The 21,737-nt window shown below is 45.0% G+C and overlaps 1 protein-coding gene across 2 annotated transcripts in view; it reads right to left on the reverse strand.

Annotated features, from left to right (window-relative positions):
- Positions 1-6,695: 6,695 nt before the first annotated feature.
- Positions 6,696-21,737, reverse strand: part of LOC139418512 (sodium/calcium exchanger 1-like) — a 53,157-nt gene continuing 38,115 nt past the window's right edge. For both annotated transcript variants that reach the window (XM_071168036.1, XM_071168037.1), the window contains 5 exons: positions 11,053-11,159; positions 10,371-10,492; positions 9,665-9,764; positions 9,147-9,419; positions 6,696-9,001 (listed from right to left, as the gene is read on the reverse strand). In XM_071168036.1, coding sequence (XP_071024137.1) covers positions 8,622-9,001; positions 9,147-9,419; positions 9,665-9,764; positions 10,371-10,492; positions 11,053-11,159 — 982 coding nt within the window. In that variant the 3' untranslated portion in view covers positions 6,696-8,621. The remainder of the gene's footprint in view (positions 9,002-9,146; positions 9,420-9,664; positions 9,765-10,370; positions 10,493-11,052; positions 11,160-21,737) is intronic.

Raw genomic sequence — 21,737 nt, forward strand, 5'->3', positions numbered from 1 at the left:
AGACAAGAGATGCAATACTCCCACTGAACTGGTGTTTGTGGCAGTATTGTCAGTGGGCCACAAACAGGCAAATAACGGTGCAGTACAACAGTGATGTGCAAAACGACATCCCAGAACGTACAACTAGTCAGTTCGTTGTCATGGATGGGCTATTGCAGCAGACGACCACACCAGGTTCCACTCCTATCAGCTAAAAACAAGAAGAAGCGGCTCCAGTGGGCCCGCCATCACCAACACTGGACAACCGAGGTGTGGAAAAACATTGCCTGGTCCTACAAATCTGGGTTCCTGTTGCGTCATGCTGATGGCAGAGTCAGGATTTAGTGTAAGCAGCATGAGTCCATGACTCCATCCTGCCTACTGTCAATGGTAGATGCTGGCGGCAGTGGTGTACTGGTGTGGGGAATGTTTTCCTGGCACACATTATGTCTCTTGATACCAATTGAGCAACATTTCTATGCCCAGAAGAATTCAGGCTGTTCTGGTGGCAAAGGGGGGTCCTACCCGGGTGGTCTTGTACCTCAGTCACTATTAGAGTAGTTACAGTATCGCCACTAATATCATCTACAATTATTTTGCTACTATTCCCCTATCACCCTGGCCCAGTCGTGTCTCTTTATAGTCATGTTTTGACAAGTCTCTGCTGCAGTGTTCTGAAGTAATTGAATTAATAGGGGTATTTACGGCCCTGGGAGGCTTCAATTCTCTGTTTTCATTTCTTTCTGCAATTCAGACATTTCCCTCTTCTTTCTTTCCCTTTCTCTCCCTTCCTCTCTCTAATGACTGTTTTGCACTGCTGTGCACTTCTCTTGTCTTTGGGGGAATAAGTCTGGGTTGGAAACCATCTGTCAGACATTCTGGTAACACCGGATCTTAGAAAGCAAAATCATGTCTCTCGCCATGCATGCATTTTCTTTTCATTAAAACATCGTTTCTGCTTTCTTAGACCTTTTTAGATCGCATCTAGAGTCAGGACTAAATCCCTTTTTTTTAAATTAATTTAGCTAACCCTAAATGTGTTTTATTGTGTCCAATTAGCAGGACTGAGATAAATGTTAGTAATAAATATTCATGAATATTGGAGTTGCATAACACACACTAACTCTCTCATCACTCACTCTTTGTTGGGAAGTATATGCACCCAGAGCCCGATTCAGACTTAAGATAAGTAGACTTAACATGGACTTAATTAAGTCAATAAAACATCGACTTAGGGCCTTCAGTATCAGGGAAGATCCGCTTTATAGGCTATGTATCATTGCCTGGTACGGCAACTGCACCTCCTGCAACCACAGGGCTCTCCAGAGGGTGGTGCGGTCTGCCCAACGCATCACCGGGGGCACACTGCCTGTACTCCAGGACACCTACAGCACACAATGTCACAGGAAGGCCAAAAAGATAATTAAGGACATCAACCAACCGAGCCATTGCCTGTTCAGCCCGCTACCATCCAGAAGGCGAGGCCAGTACAGGTGCATCAAAGCTGGGACCGAGAGATTGAAAAACAGATTCTATCTCAAGGCTATCAGACTGTTACCTCCTGTCTCAGCCTCCAGTATTTATGCTGCAGTAGTTTATGTGTCGGGGGGCTAGGGTCAGTTTGTTATATCTGGAGTACTTCTCCTGTCCTATTCGGTGTCCTGTGTGAATTTAAGTGTGCTCTCTCTAATTCTCTCTTTCTCTCTTTCTCTCTCTCGGAGGACCTGAGCCCTAGGACCATGCCTCAGGACTACCTGACATGATGACTCCTTGCTGTCCCCAGTCCACCTGGCCGTGCTGCTGCTCCAGTTTCAACTGTTCTGCCTTATTATTATTCGACCATGCTGGTCATTTATGAACATTTGAACATCTTGGCCATGTTCTGTTATAATCTCCACCCGGCACAGCCAGAAGAGGACTAGCCACCCCACATAGCCTGGTTCCTCTCTAGGTTTCTTCCTAGGTTTTGGCCTTTCTAGGGAGTTTTTCCTAGCCACCGTGCTTCTACACCTGCATTGCTTGCTGTTTGGGGTTTTAGGCTGGATTTCTGTACAGCACTTTGAGATATCAGCTGATGTACGAAGGGCTATATAAATACATTTGATTTGATTTGATTGGCTAAATAGCCAACAATAGCCGACTACCACCCGGTTACTCAACTCTGCACCTTAGAGGCTGCTGCCCCAATATACATAGACATGGAATTACTGGTCACTTTAATAATGGAACACTAAATCAAATCAAAATGTTTTGGTCACATACACATGGTTAACAGATGTTAATGCGAGTATAGCAAAATGCTTGTGCTTCTAGTTCCGACAGTGCAGTAATATCTAACAAGTAATCTAACAATTCCACAACAACTACCTAATACACACAAATCTAAAGGGATGGTATAAGAATATAAATACAAGTCACTTTAATAATGTTTACATACTGCTTTACTCATTTCATATGTATATTCTATTGTATTTTAGTCAATGCCACTCCGATATTGCTCGTCCTAATATTTATATATTTCTTAATTACATTATTTTACTTTTAGATGTGTGTGTATTGTTGTGAATTGTTAGATACTACTGCACTGTCGGAGCTGGGAACACAAGCATTTCGCTACACCCGCAACAACATCAGCTAAATATGTGTACGTGACCAATCAAATGTGATTTGATTTATAGCTCATTAGAAATGTAAAGGCAACATTCCTGCGTTCGCGGACACGTTGAACGCTGCATATGTCGGCTCAATCGGGTTACCTTGAAATCTTTGCGCGGCTCTTCCGCCATACTGATTGAATCCAGACGCTAGTTAATAGGCCCCCATAGATCAGAATACAGAATACAGCACTATGGGGGGCTGCTGGTATCAAAACACCCCCGCAGGGGGAAAGGAGTTCCAATGACGAACCTTAAGGTTATTATAGCTGGGAGTGGTGGGGAGGAGGACGGTTGTCAAAAACATTTGCTGAAAAACAGTAAGTGAAAGAACGAGGGTAAATTGACATATAAATACATCCCAAGAATTATGCCCATTGGTTGAGCGAGAGGAAGGTGATAATTGCAAGAGTGATCCCATATGTTAAACAGCAAGCGTGCGGAATGTGCATAATTGTGCCGTGCTTATAGGCTATAGTAAATGGGCGAATGACGTTCCGCACATGGCTAACAGGAAGGAGGAGAATAAACAAGATGATCATTTGTATGCCTTCCCACTAAACCCGTAGAAAATGAAACAAAGTGAATTATGTTATGTTTACTGGATGATGTTAAACGAGCATTCAGACCAGCCTTCCTGGTTGAACTTCCGCAAACTACATGACAATTACTGAACGTTTCAGTTGAGTCGACCACTTGGTGTTGAATATGTATTTCTGTCAAATAGTATTTCATAAAACCAAGGCCAGATTATCGCAGCATTGCTGAAAAGACAAACCGGCCAGCCAAATATAGCAATATCAACTGAGAGAGTTCAGGGCATAGCACCATACTAATATAATACAGAGCACGACACAAACAGTGCATCTCTCAAAATACTCTTTACATAGGAAGTTGCACTTCATCATAAAAATAAATATGCCATTATATCATACAGTTGTTGTGCTGCTAAACTTTCCTCATGGGGGCTCTATCACGACTCTATCCTAGGGCATCCGCCCCTGGGTTCAGTCTCTCCTACTCTATTCCTGAGTTCTTGCTCTCTCTCTGGGTTCAGGCTCTCCAAGTCCATTATTGAGCTCCCTCTTTCTCTTTCTGGGTTCAGGCTCTCCCAGTCTATTCCTGAGCTCTCGTTCTCTCACGCGCTCTCTCCCTCGCTCTCTATGTTCAGGCTCTCCGAGTCTATTTATGAGCTCTCTCTCACGCTCTCGCTCCCTCGCTCTCTCTCACTCTCTCGCTCTCTCTCTGCGTTCAGGCTCTCCGAGTCTATTCCTGAGCTCTCTCTCTCATGCTCTCGCTCTCGCTCTCTCTCGCTCTCTTTCTTTCTCTCTCTGCGTTCAGGCTCTCAGAGTCTATTCCTGAGCTCTATCTCACACTCTCTCTCACTCTCTCTCTGCGTTCAGACTCTCCGAGTCTATTCCGGAGCTCTCTCTCTCTCGCTCTCTCGCTCTCTCATTCTCTCTCTGCGTTCAGGCTCTCAGAGTCTATTCCTGAGCTCTCTCTCTCACGCTCTCGCTCTCTCTAGTTCTCTCTCTGCATTCAGGCTCCCCGAGTCTATTTCTGAGCTCTCTCTCTCTCACCCTCTCGCTCTCTCGCTCTCTCTCTGCGTTCAGGCTCTCCGAGTCTATTCCTGGGGTCCCTCTCTCTGCATTCCAACAATATGACATTCCTAATCAAAAATGAAGAGATAGCTATTTTGGTTTGAATAAGAACTGCTTCACAATAGCTAATTTACTCTATATGCTGTGAGTCAGAGTGAGAGAGAGACGAGGAGAATGACCTTAAATGGAAATTACAACCAACACGCCCACCTCACTGCACTGACATCAGACAACGCAATGACAGAAAGACAATGACTCTTTGAGAGGTCGCCTAGCAACAAGAAGTACTAAAAATACATGCAGAGGTGCGCACTTTATATTGCCTGTATTTGCTACAAGTATATGAATAAATGTATTATACACACTTTGAAATATAAGCACATAAACTTTTGTTGTTGCCTAGTGACGAGAGAAATCCTTTTGAAGCTCCAGAGCAGGAAACCTCCCTCCCAGGGGTGCCCCATACCCGAGGGAACCAATAGGCTACTCATGTCTCTGTATGACAAATATCCTTTTCCTACAGTATTCCTGGTGATGTCCCAAAACAAATCTGATTAAGGACAATATCAGCAACATGAATATGAAGGATGCACTGTGACGTTGTGTTTTTCTGTGATTTATGTGTCGTATCCAATAGACCGTAATGAATAATATATGCATTGCTGTGCTAGCTAGTAGTCTATTGATTGTTCCTATCGACTATACATTCTCTTGAAATTGAATTGTGATTTTTACCCTCCTGTGCTGTGCTTGGTGTCAAACCAACTCTTGATACTGAAAACTGTCTGGAATAACAATTGAGCTGTGACATTTGACATCCGGCTGCAGCGGGCCCAGCATCTAAATGACTGAAATGCATTGCTACTCTCATAGATAAGAGCGAGATCATTAAATAGCATTCCACTGATGAGACACCATAGTAACCAGCATCGAATGGGTAATAGGGGAAAGACCAACTGATAAAGAGGGGATTGGAGGGAAGAGGGAATCGTGCCAGGTGCTGCAGGGTACACAGGTGCCATGGTTTCACTCCAACAGAGTCACAGTTGCCCAAATTGAGGCGTTCTGTGGCTTAATTAGCATAACCTTGACTTTGGTCGTGGCCTCCAGGATCTTATTTGAGAGACACAGGCATTCAGTCGAGGCAGATTTACTATCCCCACAGTTGATTTCAGTTACACGCTGCCAGAGTTGGGGACTTGCGTCTCAGACTTGAGTTACACCTAAGGCGCAAAAATACAGATTTGTGACTTGAGTCGGACTATGACTTCAGAGCTGACTCAGATTTGTGACTTGAGTCAGACTATGACTTCAGAGCTGACTCAGATTTGTGACTTGAGTCGGACTATGACTTCAGAGCTGACTCAGATTTGTGACTTGAGTCAGACTATGACTTCAGAGCTGACTCAGATTTGTGCTTGAAAACTCTGAGACTGTTTTAAAATGTGTTCTAATACTGTTCAGTGAATGAAATCCAAAGACCAGCTAAGGTTAACTAACTACATGTAACTAATCAGCTGCAGGAATTCTTGTAGATTTTTTTCCTGCAGGATTCCTGTAAGATTTCTGTAGGATTCCGGTATAATGCTCACTCTACTTGAAGCTGATGTCGCAGCACAAGGATCTACATGAAAGAAAAGTGGTTAACGTCAAAGACATCCCTCCTTGTTACAGACCTGGAAAACGTCTTGTCTGTGGGGAAACGGGGACTCCACTGAGATGGTTAGAGTACAAGGTTTAATTCCCTGCTTGTGGTGTGTAATCCAATGGGATGCCTAACCACAACAAGCGACATGAAAACTTCCTGAAGCATATGTTCCAGGTTGATCAGAGCAGATGGAGGAGGGGCAGGAAATGAGGGCACAGAGACTACGCTTAATGATTATGTTGTGTAAGAAAAGTTATTTATGGACTCTCTTATGGTGAATAAAAAGTGAACAGTGGAAGATTTCAGAGCTGATTCATGCGCAGGGATGGGTCAGGTGTGGCACACTCTTTGAACCCTTTGAAGAACCCTGTTTGGTTGCAGATAGAACCCGTTTGGGTTCCATGTGTAACCTTTTTACAGAGGGTTCGACATGCAACCCAAAGGGGTTTTACCTGGAACCGAAAAGGGTTCTCCTATGGGGACAGCCAAAGAACCCTTTTGTAATATTTTTTTCTAAGATTGTACAGTAACTGGGTTGTTGAACCTACTCAATCAGTGGTACCCAGTCAAGCACATTTTTTTACACTGCCAAATGCAGTTCAAATTCAACAAAACAATGTTTACCTTACTGATTCAAACACGCGTTTCTTTCTGCAGGGGACTGCATTTTTGACGTGTCCTGTAAGCTCAGCCACCAGTTATGATTGAAAAGGGATCCGAGTCCCGATTAAGGAATAAACCAAACTCAATTTTGAGAAATGATAAATAAACAACTTTTATTTCCATTGATCATACATTTAGCGTGCATATTAATCCAAATAAAAGCAGCAATGATCATGTAACTAGGAACACATCTAGAAATGATAAGAATGGATCGGAGGATCCTAGATTTCAAACATGAGGTCTACACACGGTCCTTGTGCAAATTATAGGAAGGTTTGGCAATCATTTGTTTGTTTGGTCTTTTTTTTCATAACAGTACAGTATTGTCATAGTTCTTTTGTCACCATTTTCAAACCTGTATATTGGAATGTGTGTGCTATGTTCAGGAAATAAACAAACGCTTTAGGCTTTAGAAACGCTGTTTCTACTCCTATGCAGGGCTTTGACATGGAGCAGAAATATGTTCAAAGCCTGAACGGGACGGAGACTAAGAAAACATTTTGGGGAGAGGATTCCTGGGAACATAACTCAGAAGTGTAGACATTTCATCATTGAAATCCATACCCCCTTGAGTAAACATTTTTTGATGGTATAAAGGCATGCCTTCCATCAAACTCTGAAGACAAGAAGTACAAATACCTTGAATTATCCACATCAACACGCTCGCACACTCATACAAAACCTTAGGAAAAAAATGAGCTTCAACATGGTCCCAAATGTATATTTCAAAGCACACTTTTCAAGAAGCAGGAAAACTCTGGCAGGTCTTGTCTCACATTGATTAGTGTCCTGTAAAAAAAAAAAAAGGCTATTGGAAGAAGTCCTCACAAGACTAAGAGGTTGTCCCCAGACAGAGTCTTGGTCAGGGAACCAGGCAGTGATACTCATATTTTACTGTGCTTAGCTTGGAATCACATCTAGACTTTCACTCATGATGATAGCCATATTAAAATGTTACATACAATACTTCCAAATGTTTCTATCATTCAATTCTTCACTCAATACATGCAAAAAAAACACACTCACGATCTCACTTTCCCACATGTACACAACTAGCAGGAGTATTATCTTTTACATGATATACAATAAATAGTTTGAGATAATAATTATGAACATTAATCTTATTAACAAACACCAACAGCTTTGTTCAACTGATCTCCATTTCCTGAATGGCATCTGACATTATTTTTTGCTCTCAGTGGCTACTAATTCTAATGCAGTACCATACAAACTGTAGTTCTTCCACTTCACAACCCCCATCACAAGTTTGCTTTTCAGACCGTGTTCCAAGATAATATATGGCAATGTTTTATCTACAAACACTTAAATTTTTCAAACATCTTTACTATCTTGGCATCATTTCCCCCCCAAAAATCCACAAGACAACCACATGACGTTGTTGAAAAATAAGAGAGAGGGTTAGGATGGGGGTGGGGGAAGTAGTCAATGTTCAGGGCAGAGGCTGAGAATCTTCATGGGAATGATTGTGCTTGGTGGGCATCAGGGGTTCGAGAGTTGGCCAACCAGGAACCAACATTAAGACACGGGGAGAGGGAAGATCTGATCCGGCTCTGATCTCTGAGTCAGTGTGCGTCATCTCCAAGACATTCAGACTGATTTACTAGGGCCGTACTCTATCTGAATGCAGAGATGCAGGAGAGAGGCAGTGGGGCTGAAATAGCTAAGGGTTCAGGATAGGCTATAAACAAAACGGGAGCATACTCAGAAGAGTCAAGGGTCATTTTTTCCCCCTCGTTTGTGCAGACAGCCTGGTTAGACAAAGCTATGCCTCAAGGCATGAGTCCTCCCAAGATATACATCAAGTCATTAGCTGGTCCCAGTATGCTTCCAACAGAATGACTAAGGCTGCCATCCACGTCATTCTAAATGGGATAGAAGTCTTCAGAGTCAAGTAACCACTGTAGCAATAATAATAACAATAGAAATACTTCATAACACTCAGAAAAGTACACAGAAATGAGCGGGATAGACATGTAAACAATAGGAGACAAGCTTTTTCCTTCAATCTCTCTCTGTCTCTCTCTCTGTCTCTCTCTCTGTCTCTCTCTCTGTCTCTCAGAAGCCTGGCACGTGGCAGTAGGCCTCCAGGGAGGCCAGCATGATGTAGAGGAGCCAGAGGGAGAAGAAGAAGAGGGAGGTGAGGAGTTTCGCGGTCCGCGGGCCCCCCAGTTCGCCCCCTGCCACTCCGGCCCGGCGGCGGTACATCAGCACCAGGACGCACACGAACGCCATGATTGTGAACAGGGTGACGGAGAAGGCCAGCGAGCCTGGCTGCACAAGGAACTTCTTGCCCTTGGTCTTCCAGTAGACGGCCGCGATGGTCCACGCCACACCGATGCCCAGGAACACATTCACTGCATTACTGCCTGTCACATTGCCGATGGAGGCGTCAGCGTACTGGTCTTGGATGGCCGCCACTTTACTGGCAAAGGTGTCTGAGAGAACATGCAGGAAGCAGAAATAGCTGGTTAGAAAACAGTTAGTGATTCTGGCACGGTTTAAAATTGGGACAACGGAGACAGATACAGCCCAGAGAAAGACTGACAGAGAGAGACTACACAGAGATAGACAGGCGCCCACCTGGAACGGAAGTACCCAGGGCCACAAATACTACGGCAGTAACAGAGTCCTTGAGCCCCACTGTGCAGCCAAAATGAGAGGCCAGGTCCCCAGTCACAGCCGTCAGAACACCAATCAGGGAGATGGACACAAAGAAGCAGGCCCAGCCGTTCCAGTACTCTGTGGGCGGGACAAAGGCGAACAGAACCTTCCAGAACACTGTGAGGAAGTGCATGATGTAGTCGAAACAGGACGGTAGGCGCTCCTCCCCACTCTCCTCCTCATCATCATCACCTGGGAGAGAGAAAGAGAGAGGTGTTTACACCGTTTCAAAATCCATGATCCTTTTGTTGCTTCAACTTGTATCTATAAATTCTCGAACAGCAACTTGCATGTCTGTGACTTCATTACTGCTCCTAAAGTAGAATGTGACTTCTCTGCCCTGAACAACACACCTCTGACTCTCCGTTAATGCAAGAGCATGCAGCTTTAATGAGTCAGCCCCAGAGATGGTAGGAGTGAAGGAGAGAGGCACTCACCTGCACTGACAGTGACAGCATTGACAAACTGCTCTCTCCAGCTACTGCTGCCCACCACCAGAGCAAGGTTAGTCTTCTTGATCAGCTTATCCACTGTGTTCTACACACATGAACAAACACACAAACACACACACACACACACCAACAAACACACACACACACCAACAAGCACACACACACACATGAACAAACACACAAACACACACACACACACCAACAAACACACACACACACGAACAAACACACAAGAACACACGCACAAACAAACAAAAAAGCAAGAAAATAACGACAATCAGATTTCAGCTATCGTAAAATAGAGTTATCAATTCATAGAATGGATAGAGAAGTGTTGTATGGGGTGGATGAGGTCAGGGTTGGTCTAATGTTAATGCTGTGTGCAATGTCATCTTGACCTGTTTGTTTACTACATTTGTTTGTTTAGTAATCTTTAACAGAGGGCAAGGACGCATCTGTTGGTTTCAGTGCAGATGACCTGACTGGCCTTTCTGTACACACTGTCTCCCCTTGGAAGGTGGGAGTGGGGGCTCGACAGGAGTAATGAGACATGCTTTTAATAAATAGTATGCTGCTGAGACGGGATGGGACGGGGGACGGGACGGGACGGGACGGGGGGGGCAGATGAGGACAGAGGGGAACAGAGTAGAAAGGACGCATACGTATGTGGGTGTTTGTTTTTGTGGGTTACCTTGAACTCGTAGGACTCCTCGATCACCACCTCCAGCTTGGTGTGTTCTCCTAGGCTGGGACAGCCCATCTTGGACACCTCTTCCTCATCAGTTCCTGCTGGCTTGTTGTCATTGGAGTCGCCTGTGAAAGCAAAGGAACAATTCAATATCAACCTATTGCTATATAATATGTACCGGTATACAAAAATGCTATGTAATTGACTTATCAAATGAATGCTCTGAGAATAAATAGTATACCGATGCATCGATACACAGAGTTCCGTGAGGGGGGGGGGGGTAAAAATGTTTTTCTCGTGGGTATCTCGTTGCAGGACAAAGGCACTGAGAACATTAAATGAGTGTGTGTGTGTATATATATATTTTTTGTGTGTTATTGAGGCTTTCATCTGTATAGAAAACGTTAAAAATATAATGTTTGAAAGTAAGAAAGCAACATAACTATATTTGGAAGAAAAACATTTACTGGTTAAGGATGTCATGTGTTGTGATTCTATGTGCCACAACCGTATCACTTACAACACGGAACTGCCAAGGTCAAATAAAACCTACAGCACTTCCACAACAACCATTCTAACCTTTATATACAGCCGGTGTGTTTTTCCAATGACTGATCGTGTGAAACAGACCATTTGCGACTGACAGAGATAACACAGGGCTGCTCCTTTTTTGCTCTGCACTGACCGTGTTTCCGTCCAATCTCCAGCAGCACAGGCTCCCCCAGCTGGATGATGAAGGTCTTGTTCTTCTCATACTCCTCATCATCAATGACCTTCACCTCCAACAGCTTCCTGCAGACGGGGACAGACAGAGAAAAGCATGTTGGGTAAGAACCAGATAGCTCTTTTTCGAAGGAGAAAAAGATGGGAACAGAGAAGGGGGAAGGGACAGAGGTGAGGAAGGGACAGAGGTGAGGAAGGGACAGAGGTGAGGAAGGGACAGAGGTGAGGAAGGGCAGAGAAACAGATAAGGGGTGACGAATAGCAGCGTGGAGCGATGGAGAGAAAACAGCTTGCCATCCTGTTTTTTTTTCTCCTCTTCCTTTGACTGGAGGAGAAAGTGAGAGTGATAGAAAGAGGAGAGCAGGGTGGGCTGCACAGATGTCCAGGATGCTGGTAATTAGGGTTCATTAATAATGAAGAAAGCCACTAAGGCAGACAGGGACAGAGACACTGCTGGGAACAAACAATTAAGCAGTTAAGCCATTCACATTATGGCCACGATGCACAAACACACACACCACCCCTAATTTTCCTCCAACCTTTACCACTAGCTACCGTTTAAACTCACGTGTTCTCAGCCTTATCACGTAAATGTAATTCACTATCGTCCTTTCTATCTCGCCCTCCAACCCAGACCCGTTGCTTAAGCCCTCACAAGAGTTCACCTTAACTACATTTAATAAGAAATCTTCTGTATTGATTGGCACAGTATTTATCACATGAGTTCCCCCCCCCTCCCCCCCGCCCCACCCCTCACTGCTCTCTCTCTCTCCCTATCTCTCTGTTTTCTTGATTAGATTCCAGTGACCCAAAAAGCCTGTTGGTGTGGTGACTCATATCAGTGTAAATGTGTCTAATGCAGCCTTGTCGCTCACTGGACTATTCCCATGGGTGGCTGAGCTCTGAGCTCCTCTCCCTCTGCATGCCAGCCAAACACTTCAGAGCCAAGCTGATAGTGGTGGACAGCTATCAGAGAGGCCTATCAGCCCATGTTAAGACTGCAGGGCTGGCTCCAGCAGATGGGCCAAGCCACACAGCGTAGAGATAAGAATAGACCTGGATCCATTGTGATCCTAGGCCCAGCAGAACTCGGGTACACACAAAGGAGAGCAGAGGTCCCGGGTGACAACTCCTCCTGTCGACACAGTCCACACACAGATTGACGGGCCATCCCAGAAGACCGGCAGAGGTGCAGGACAGCCTGATGGAGACGGATGAGCGAGCGAGCAGGAAAACTGAATTTGTGCAGTATTAAGCATATTAAGTGTATTAAGCACAAAGTGTATTAACACTACGGCCTTCAGGTATTGAATGGCGCTGTTATTCACTGGAGCAAAAACTCTTAACAAGCACGTGCGCAAAGACACACGCACACTGTAAATAGGTAAATAAACAGGTAAATATAAATATATATAGGTAATGAACCACTCCACACACATGCAACTTGACTTACTCCCCTGAGTACACTGCAACAGCACGCTCGCAGTGAGCAGATAATAAACGTTGAGGTGAATTCTAACGCAGATAGTAGCCTAGGCTAGACTGTGTGGAAAAGTACAGCTAGCCTCCCGGGTGGCGCAGTGGTTAAGGGACTCTGTGCCATCAGAGTCCCTGGGTTCGCGACCAGGCTCTGTCGTAACCGGTCGCGACCGGGAGGTCCGTGGGGCGACGCACAATTGGCCTAGCGTCGTCTGGGTTAGGGAGGGCTTGGTCGGTAGGGATGTCCTTGTCTCATCGCGCACCAGCGACTCCTGTGGCGGGCCGGGTGCAGTGCGCGCTAACCAAGGTTGCCAGGTGCACGGTGTTTCCTCCGACACATTGGTGCGGCTGGCTTCCGGGTTGGATGCTCTGTGTTAAGAAGCAGTGCGGCTGGTTGGGTTGTGTATCGGAGGACGCATGACTTTCAACCTTTGTCTCTCCCGAGCCCGTATGGGAGTTGTAGCAATGAGACAAGATAGTAGCTACTACAACAATTGGATACCACGAAATTGGGGAGAAAAAAGGGGTAAAAATTCAAAAAAAAAATCTTAAAAAAAAAAAAAAAAGATTGAATTCCGTTGTTTTTTATTTTTTTTCCCCATCAGAGCCACTGTTTGTTTTTATAAAACTTCAATTACATTTGTGGTGATTTAGAGTTTGGCCTCTTTCCGGTTACGCCTGCGATAAATCAACCAATTAGAGAACAAACTCTCCCGTTGCATTTGATTGCAGCCATCACGACTGAATTAGTTACAAGATCCTGTTCTGAATAAATATATTGCACCACTCCGAATATTAAATGGCAATTCCACAGAAACAGAATTACGCTTTGACTCAGCGTCTTCGTGTTAAAATGTATGCCAAACAAAAACCACTGCCTTAAAAGTCGAACAAAACATACAAATCAAGGCATACTTTTAACAATTTCCACTGAAAAATGGACAAAAATGAATTTAACTGTGCAGATGCAAACTTTGGTAACGTAATAGCGGTAAAATCTCCCTCAGGTTTTTATGCAATGACGTAAAAACTGGGGTGTCAGCTATGACATGGCACCTTGAGTTTGAGTTACATCATGGGTCCCAGATCTGTACTACACAAAAAATGCATAACTGTGGATATGAATGTCATTCTCTTCATGTTTCACAAGTTTGGACATCACAGTACAGCACATCAGAGCACAGTAGAGAAGAGTAAAGTAGAGTATACTCTACTCTATTGTACTAACCTCTACCTTTCTGTACTGCACTCTATGGTACAGTATTGTATTGTACTGTGCTATCCAAATGTGAATCATACGTCTATGACAGGTGGCGATTTGGTCCAGTCCGGCCCTTCAGTGGGCCTTAACATCAAGGCCAGGGTGGACTGAGCAAAGTTCAACTACTTCTCAACGTCCATGGACATCCCGTGTTGGCCGGTGCTCAGGGGGTGAGGATGCTGGTTAAAGTAAATGGAAAGAGAGGGGGATCATGGGTAGGTGTCAAAAAGAGCTGGGATAGGTAATACTGGAGGGAGAGAGTAGAGAGAGAGGGGGATGGGTTTTCCAGACTCAGACTATTATAACACTTGGTAACAGGAGACACTATGAGCTGAACATAACAGTATGTCAGTGGAAGAGAGGACAGTAGCAGGAGACACTATGAGCTGAACATAACAGTCAGTGGAAGAGAGGACAGTAGCAGGAGACACTATGAGCTGAACATAACAGTATGTCAGTGGAAGAGAGGACAGTAGCAGGAGACACTATGAGCTGAACATAACAGTATGTCAGTGGAAGAGAGGACAGTAGCAGGAGACACTATGAGCTGAACATAACAGTATGTCAGTGGAAGAGAGGACAGTAGCAGGAGACAGTATGAGCTGAACATAACAGTATGTCAGTGGAAGAGAGGACAGTAGCAGGAGACACTATGAGCTGAACATAACAGTATGTCAGTGGAAGAGAGGACAGTAGCAGGAGACACTATGAGCTGAACATAACAGTATGTCAGTGGAAGAGAGGACAGTAGCAGGAGACACTATGAGCTGAACATAACAGTATGTCAGTGGAAGAGAGGACAGTAGCAGGAGACACTATGAGCTGAACATAACAGTATGTCAGTGGAAGAGAGGACAGTAACAGGAGACACTATGAGCTGAACATAACAGTCAGTGGAAGGGAGGACAGTAACAGGAGACACTATGAGCTGAACATAACAGCCAGTGGAAGGGAGGACAGTAGCAGGAGACACTATGAGCTGAACATAACAGTATGTCAGTGGAAGAGAGGACAGTAGCAGGAGACACTATGAGCTGAACATAACAGTATGTCAGTGGAAGAGAGGACAGTAGCAGGAGACACTATGAGCTGAACATAACAGTCAGTGGAAGGGAGGACAGTAGCAGGATACACAATGAGCTGAACATAACAGTCAGTGAAAGAGAGGACAGTAGCAGGAGACACTATGAGCTGAACATAACAGTCAGTGGAAGAGAGGACAGTAGCAGGAGACACTATGAGCTGAACATAACAGTATGTCAGTGGAAGAGAGGACAGTAGCAGGAGACACTATGAGCTGAACATAACAGTCAGTGGAAGAGAGGACAGTAGCAGGAGACACTATGAGCTGAACATAACAGTCAGTGGAAGAGAGGACAGTAGCAGGAGACACTATGAGCTGAACATAACAGTATGTCAGTGAAAGAGAGGACAGTAACAGGAGACACTATGAGCTGAACATAACAGTCAGTGGAAGAGAGGACAGTAGCAGGAGACACTATGAGCTGAACATAACAGTATGTCAGTGGAAGAGGGGACAGTAGCAGGAGACACTATGAGCTGAACATAACAGTATGTCAGTGGAAGAGAGGACAGTAGCAGGAGACACTATGAGCTGAACATAACAGTATGTCAGTGGAAGAGAGGACAGTAGCAGGAGACAGTATGAGCTGAACATAACAGTATGTCAGTGGAAGAGAGGACAGTAGCAGGAGACACTATGAGCTGAACATAACAGTATGTCAGTGGAAGAGAGGACAGTAGCAGGAGACACTATGAGCTGAACATAACAGTATGTCAGTGGAAGAGAGGACAGTAGCAGGAGACACTATGAGCTGAACATAACAGTATGTCAGTGGAAGAGAGGACAGTAGCAGGAGACACTATGAGCTGAACATAACAGTATGTCAGTGGAAGAGAGGACAGTAACAGGAGACACTATGAGCTGAACATAACAGTCAGTGGAAGGGAGGACAGTAACAGGAGACACTATGAGCTGAACATAACAGCCAGTGGAAGGGAGGACAGTAGCAGGAGACACTATGAGCTGAACATAACAGTATGTCAGTGGAAGAAAGGACAGTAGCAGGAGACACTATGAGCTGAACATAACAGTATGTCAGTGGAAGAGAGGACAGTAGCAGGAGACACTATGAGCTGAACATAACAGTCAGTGGAAGGGAGGACAGTAGCAGGATACACTATGAGCTGAACATAACAGTCAGTGAAAGAGAGGACAGTAGCAGGAGACACTATGAGCTGAACATAACAGTCAGTGGAAGAGAGGACAGTAGCAGGAGACACTATGAGCTGAACATAACAGTATGTCAGTGGAAGAGAGGACAGTAGCAGGAGACACTATGAGCTGAACATAACAGTATGTCAGTGGAAGAGAGGACAGTAGCAGGAGACACTATGAGCTGAACATAACAGTCAGTGGAAGAGAGGACAGTAGCAGGAGACACTATGAGCTGAACATAACAGTATGTCAGTGGAAGAGAGGACAGTAGCAGGAGACACTATGAGCTGAACATAACAGTATGTCAGTGGAAGAGAGGACAGTAGCAGGAGACACTATGAGCTGAACATAACAGTATGTCAGTGGAAGAGAGGACAGTAGCAGGAGACACTATGAGCTGAGCATAACAGTATGTCAGTGGAAGAGAGGACAGTAACAGGAGACACTATGAGCTGAACATAACAGTCAGTGGAAGAGAGGAAAGTAGCAGGAGACACTATGAGCTGAACATAACAGTATGTCAGTGGAAGAGAGGACAGTAGCAGGAGACACTATGAGCTGAACATAACAGTATGTCAGTGGAAGAGAGGACAGTAGCAGGAGACACTATGAGCTGAACATAACAGTATGTCAGTGGAAGAGAGGACAGTAGCAGGAGACACTATGAGCTGAACATAACAGTCAGTGGAAGAGAGGACAGTAGCAGGAGACACTATGAGCTGAACATAACAGTATGTCAGTGGAAGAGAGGACAGTAGCAGGAGACACTATGAGCTGAACATAACAGTATGTCAGTGGAAGAGAGGACAGTAGCAGGAGACACTATGAGCTGAAAATAACAGTATGTCAGTGGAAGAGAGGACAGTAGCAGGAGACACTATGAGCTGAACATAACAGTATGTCAGTGGAAGAGAGGACAGTAGCAGGAGACACTATGAGCTGAACATAACAGTATGTCAGTGGAAGAGAGGACAGTAGCAGGAGACACTATGAGCTGAACATAACAGTATGTCAGTGGAAGAGAGGACAGTAACAGGAGACACTATGAGCTGAACATAACAGCCAGTGGAAGGGAGGACAGTAGCAGGAGACACTATGAGCTGAACATAACAGTATGTCAGTGGAAGAGAGGACAGTAGCAGGAGACACTATGAGCTGAACATAACAGTATGTCAGTGGAAGAGAGGACAGTAGCAGGAGACACTATGAGCTGAACATAACAGTCAGTGGAAGAGAGGACAGTAGCAGGAGACACTATGAGCTGAACATAACAGTATGTCAGTGGAAGAGAGGACAGTAGCAGGAGACACTATGAGCTGAACATAACAGTATGTCAGTGGAAGAGAGGACAGTAGATGGAGACACTATGAGCTGAACATAACAGTATGTCAGTGGAAGAGAGGACAGTAGCAGGAGACACTATGAGCTGGACATAACAGTATGTCAGTGGAAGAGAGGACAGTAACAGGAGACACTATGAGCTGAACATAACAGTCAGTGGAAGGGAGGACAGTAACAGGAGACACTATGAGCTGAACATAACAGTCAGTGGAAGAGAGGACAGTAACAGGAGACACTATGAGCTGAACATAACAGTCAGTGGAAGAGAGGACAGTAACAGGAGACACTATGAGCTGAACATAACAGTCAGTGGAAGAGAGGACAGTAACAGGAGACACTATGAGCTGAACATAACAGTCAGTGGAAGAGAGGACAGTAGCAGGAGACACTATGAGCTGAACATAACAGTATGTCAGTGGAAGAGAGGACAGTAGCAGGAGACACTATGAGCTGAACATAACAGTATGTCAGTGGAAGAGAGGACAGTAGCAGGAGACACTATGAGCTGAACATAACAGTATGTCAGTGGAAGAGAGGACAGTAACAGGAGACACTATGAGCTGAACATAACAGCCAGTGGAAGGGAGGACAGTAGCAGGAGACACTATGAGCTGAACATAACAGTATGTCAGTGGAAGAGAGGACAGTAGCAGGAGACACTATGAGCTGAACATAACAGTATGTCAGTGGAAGAGAGGACAGTAGCAGGAGACACTATGAGCTGAACATAACAGTCAGTGGAAGAGAGGACAGTAGCAGGAGACACTATGAGCTGAACATAACAGTATGTCAGTGGAAGAGAGGACAGTAGCAGGAGACACTATGAGCTGAACATAACAGTATGTCAGTGGAAGAGAGGACAGTAGATGGAGACACTATGAGCTGAACATAACAGTATGTCAGTGGAAGAGAGGACAGTAGCAGGAGACACTATGAGCTGAACATAACAGTATGTCAGTGGAAGAGAGGACAGTAACAGGAGACACTATGAGCTGAACATAACAGTCAGTGGAAGAGAGGACAGTAGCAGGAGACACTATGAGCTGAACATAACAGTAAGTCAGTGGAAGAGAGGACAGTAGCAGGAGACACTATGAGCTGAACATAACAGTATGTCAGTGGAAGAGAGGACAGTAGCAGGAGACACTATGAGCTGAACATAACAGTATGTCAGTGGAAGAGAGGACAGTAACAGGAGACACTATGAGCTGAACATAACAGTATGTCAGTGGAAGAGAGGACAGTAGCAGGAGACACTATGAGCTAAACATAACAGTATGTCAGTGGAAGAGAGGACAGTAGCAGGAGACACTATGAGCTGAACATAACAGTATGTCAGTGGAATAGAGGACAGTAGCAGGAGACACTATGAGCTGAACATAACAGTCAGTGGAAGAGAGGACAGTAACAGGACAAACTATGAGCTGAACATAACAGTCAGTGGAAGAGAGGACAGTAACAGGAGACACTATGAGCTGAACATAACAGTCAGTGGAAGAGAGGACAGTAACAGGAGACACTATGAGCTGAACATAACAGCCAGTGGAAGAGAGGACAGTAGCAGGAGACACTATGAGCTGAACATAACAGTCAGTGGAACAGAGGACAGTAACAGGAGACACTATGAGCTGAACATAACAGTATGTCAGTAGAAGAGAGGAGAGTAGCAAGAGACACTATGAGCTGAACATAACAGTATGTCAGTAGAAGAGAGGAGAGTAGCAAGAGACACTATGAGCTGAACATAACAGTCAGTGGAAGAGAGGACAGTAGCAGGAGACACTATGAGCTGAACATAACAGTCAGTGGAACAGAGGACAGTAGCAGGAGACACTATGAGCTGAACATAACAGTATGTCAGTGGAAGAGAGGACAGTAACAGGAGACACTATGAGCTGAACATAACAGTCAGTGGAAGAGAGGACAGTAACAGGAGACACTATGAGCTGAACATAACAGTATGTCAGTGGAAGAGAGGACAGCAGCAGGAGACACTATGAGCTGAACATAACAGTCAGTGGAAGAGAGGACAGTAGCAGGAGACACTATGAGCTGAACATAACAGTCAGTGGAAGAGAGGACAGTAGCAGGATACACTATTAGCTGAACATAACAGTATGTCAGTAGAAGAGAGGACAGTAACAGGAGACACTATGAGCTGAACATAACAGTATGTCAGTAGAAGGGAGGACAGTAACAGGAGACACTATGAGCTGAACATAACAGTCAGTGGAAGGGAGGACAGTAGCAGGAGACACTATGAGCTGAACATAACAGTATGTCAGTGGAAGAGAGGACAGTAGCAGGAGACACTATGGGCTGAACATAACAGTCAGTGGAAGAGAGGACAGTAGCAGGAGACACTATGAGCTGAACATAACAGTCAGTGGAAGAGAGGACAGTAGCAGGAGACACTATGAGCGGAACATAACAGTCAGTGGAAGAGAGGACAGTAGCAGGAGACACTATGAGCTGAACATAACAGTATGTCAGTGAAAGAGAGGACAGTAACAGGAGACACTATGAGCTGAACATAACAGTCAGTGGAAGAGAGGACAGTAGCAGGAGACACTATGAGCTGAACATAACAGTCAGTGGAAGGGAGGACAGTAGCAGGAGACACTATGAGCTGAACATAACAGTCAGTGGAACAGAGGACAGTAGCAGGAGACACTATGAGCTGAACATAACAGTATGTCAGTGGAAGAGAGGACAGTAACAGGAGACACTATGAGCTGAACATAACAGTCAGTGGAAGAGAGGACAGTAACAGGAGACACTATGAGCTGAACATAACAGTATGTCAGTGGAAGAGAGGACAGCAGCAGGAGACACTATGAGCTGAACATAACAGTCAGTGGAAGAGAGGACAGTAGCAGGAGACACTATGAGCTGAACATAACAGTCAGTGGAAGAGAGGACAGTAGCAGGATACACTATTAGCTGAACATAACAATATGTCAGTAGAAGAGAGGACAGTAACAGGAGACACTATGAGCTGAACATAACAGTATGTCAGTAGAAGGGAGGACAGTAACAGGAGACACTATGAGCTGAACATAACAGTCAGTGGAAGGGAGGACAGTAGCAGGAGACACTATGAGCTGAACATAACAGTATGTCAGTGGAAGAGAGGACAGTAGCAGGAGACACTATGAGCTGAACATAACAGTCAGTGGAAGAGAGGACAGTAGCAGGAGACACTATGAGCTGAACATAACAGTCAGTGGAAGAGAGGACAGTAGCAGGAGACACTATGAGCTGAACATAACAGTCAGTGGAAGAGAGGACAGTAGCAGGAGACACTATGAGCTGGAACATAACAGTCAGTGGAAGAGAGGACAGTAGCAGGAGACACTATGAGCTGAACATAACAGTATGTCAGTGAAAGAGAGGACAGTAACAGGAGACACTATGAGCTGAACATAACAGTCAGTGGAAGAGAGGACAGTAGCAGGAGACACTATGAGCTGAACATAACAGCCAGTGGAAGAGAGGACAGTAGCAGGAGACACTATGAGCTGAACATAACAGTATGTCAGTGGAAGAGAGGACAGTAACAGGAGACACTATGAGCTGAACATAACAGTCAGTGGAAGAGAGGACAGTAGCAGGAGACACTATGAGCTGAACATAACAGTCAGTGGAAGAGAGGATAGTAGCAGGAGACACTATGAGCTGAACATAACAGTATGTCAGTAGAAGACAGTAGCAGGAGACACTATGAGCTGAACATAACAGTATGTCAGTAGAAGGGAGGACAGTTTACAGGAGACACTATGAGCTGAACATAACAGCCAGTGGAAGGGAGGACAGTAGCAGGAGACACTATGAGCTGAACATAACAGTATGTCAGTGGAAGAGAGGACAGTAGCAGGAGACACTATGAGCTGAACATAACAGTCAGTGGAAGAGAGGACAGTAGCAGGAGACACTATGAGCTGAACATAACAGTCAGTGGAAGAGAGGACAGTAGCAGGAGACACTATGAGCGGAACATAACAGTCAGTGGAAGAGAGGACAGTAGCAGGAGACACTATGAGCTGAACATAACAGTATGTCAGTGGAAGAGAGGACAGTAACAGGAGACACTATGAGCTGAACATAACAGTCAGTGGAAGAGAGGACAGTAGCAGGAGACACTATGAGCTGAACATAACAGTCAGTGGAAGAGAGGATAGTAGCAGGAGACACTATGAGCTGAACATAACAGTATGTCAGTAGAAGACAGTAGCAGGAGACACTATGAGCTGAACATAACAGTATGTCAGTAGAAGGGAGGACAGTTTACAGGAGACACTATGAGCTGAACATAACAGCCAGTGGA

Source organism: Oncorhynchus clarkii, chromosome 10 (genome assembly GCF_045791955.1).
Source record: "Oncorhynchus clarkii lewisi isolate Uvic-CL-2024 chromosome 10, UVic_Ocla_1.0, whole genome shotgun sequence".
In the NCBI taxonomy this organism is placed as follows: Eukaryota; Metazoa; Chordata; class Actinopteri; order Salmoniformes; family Salmonidae; genus Oncorhynchus; species Oncorhynchus clarkii.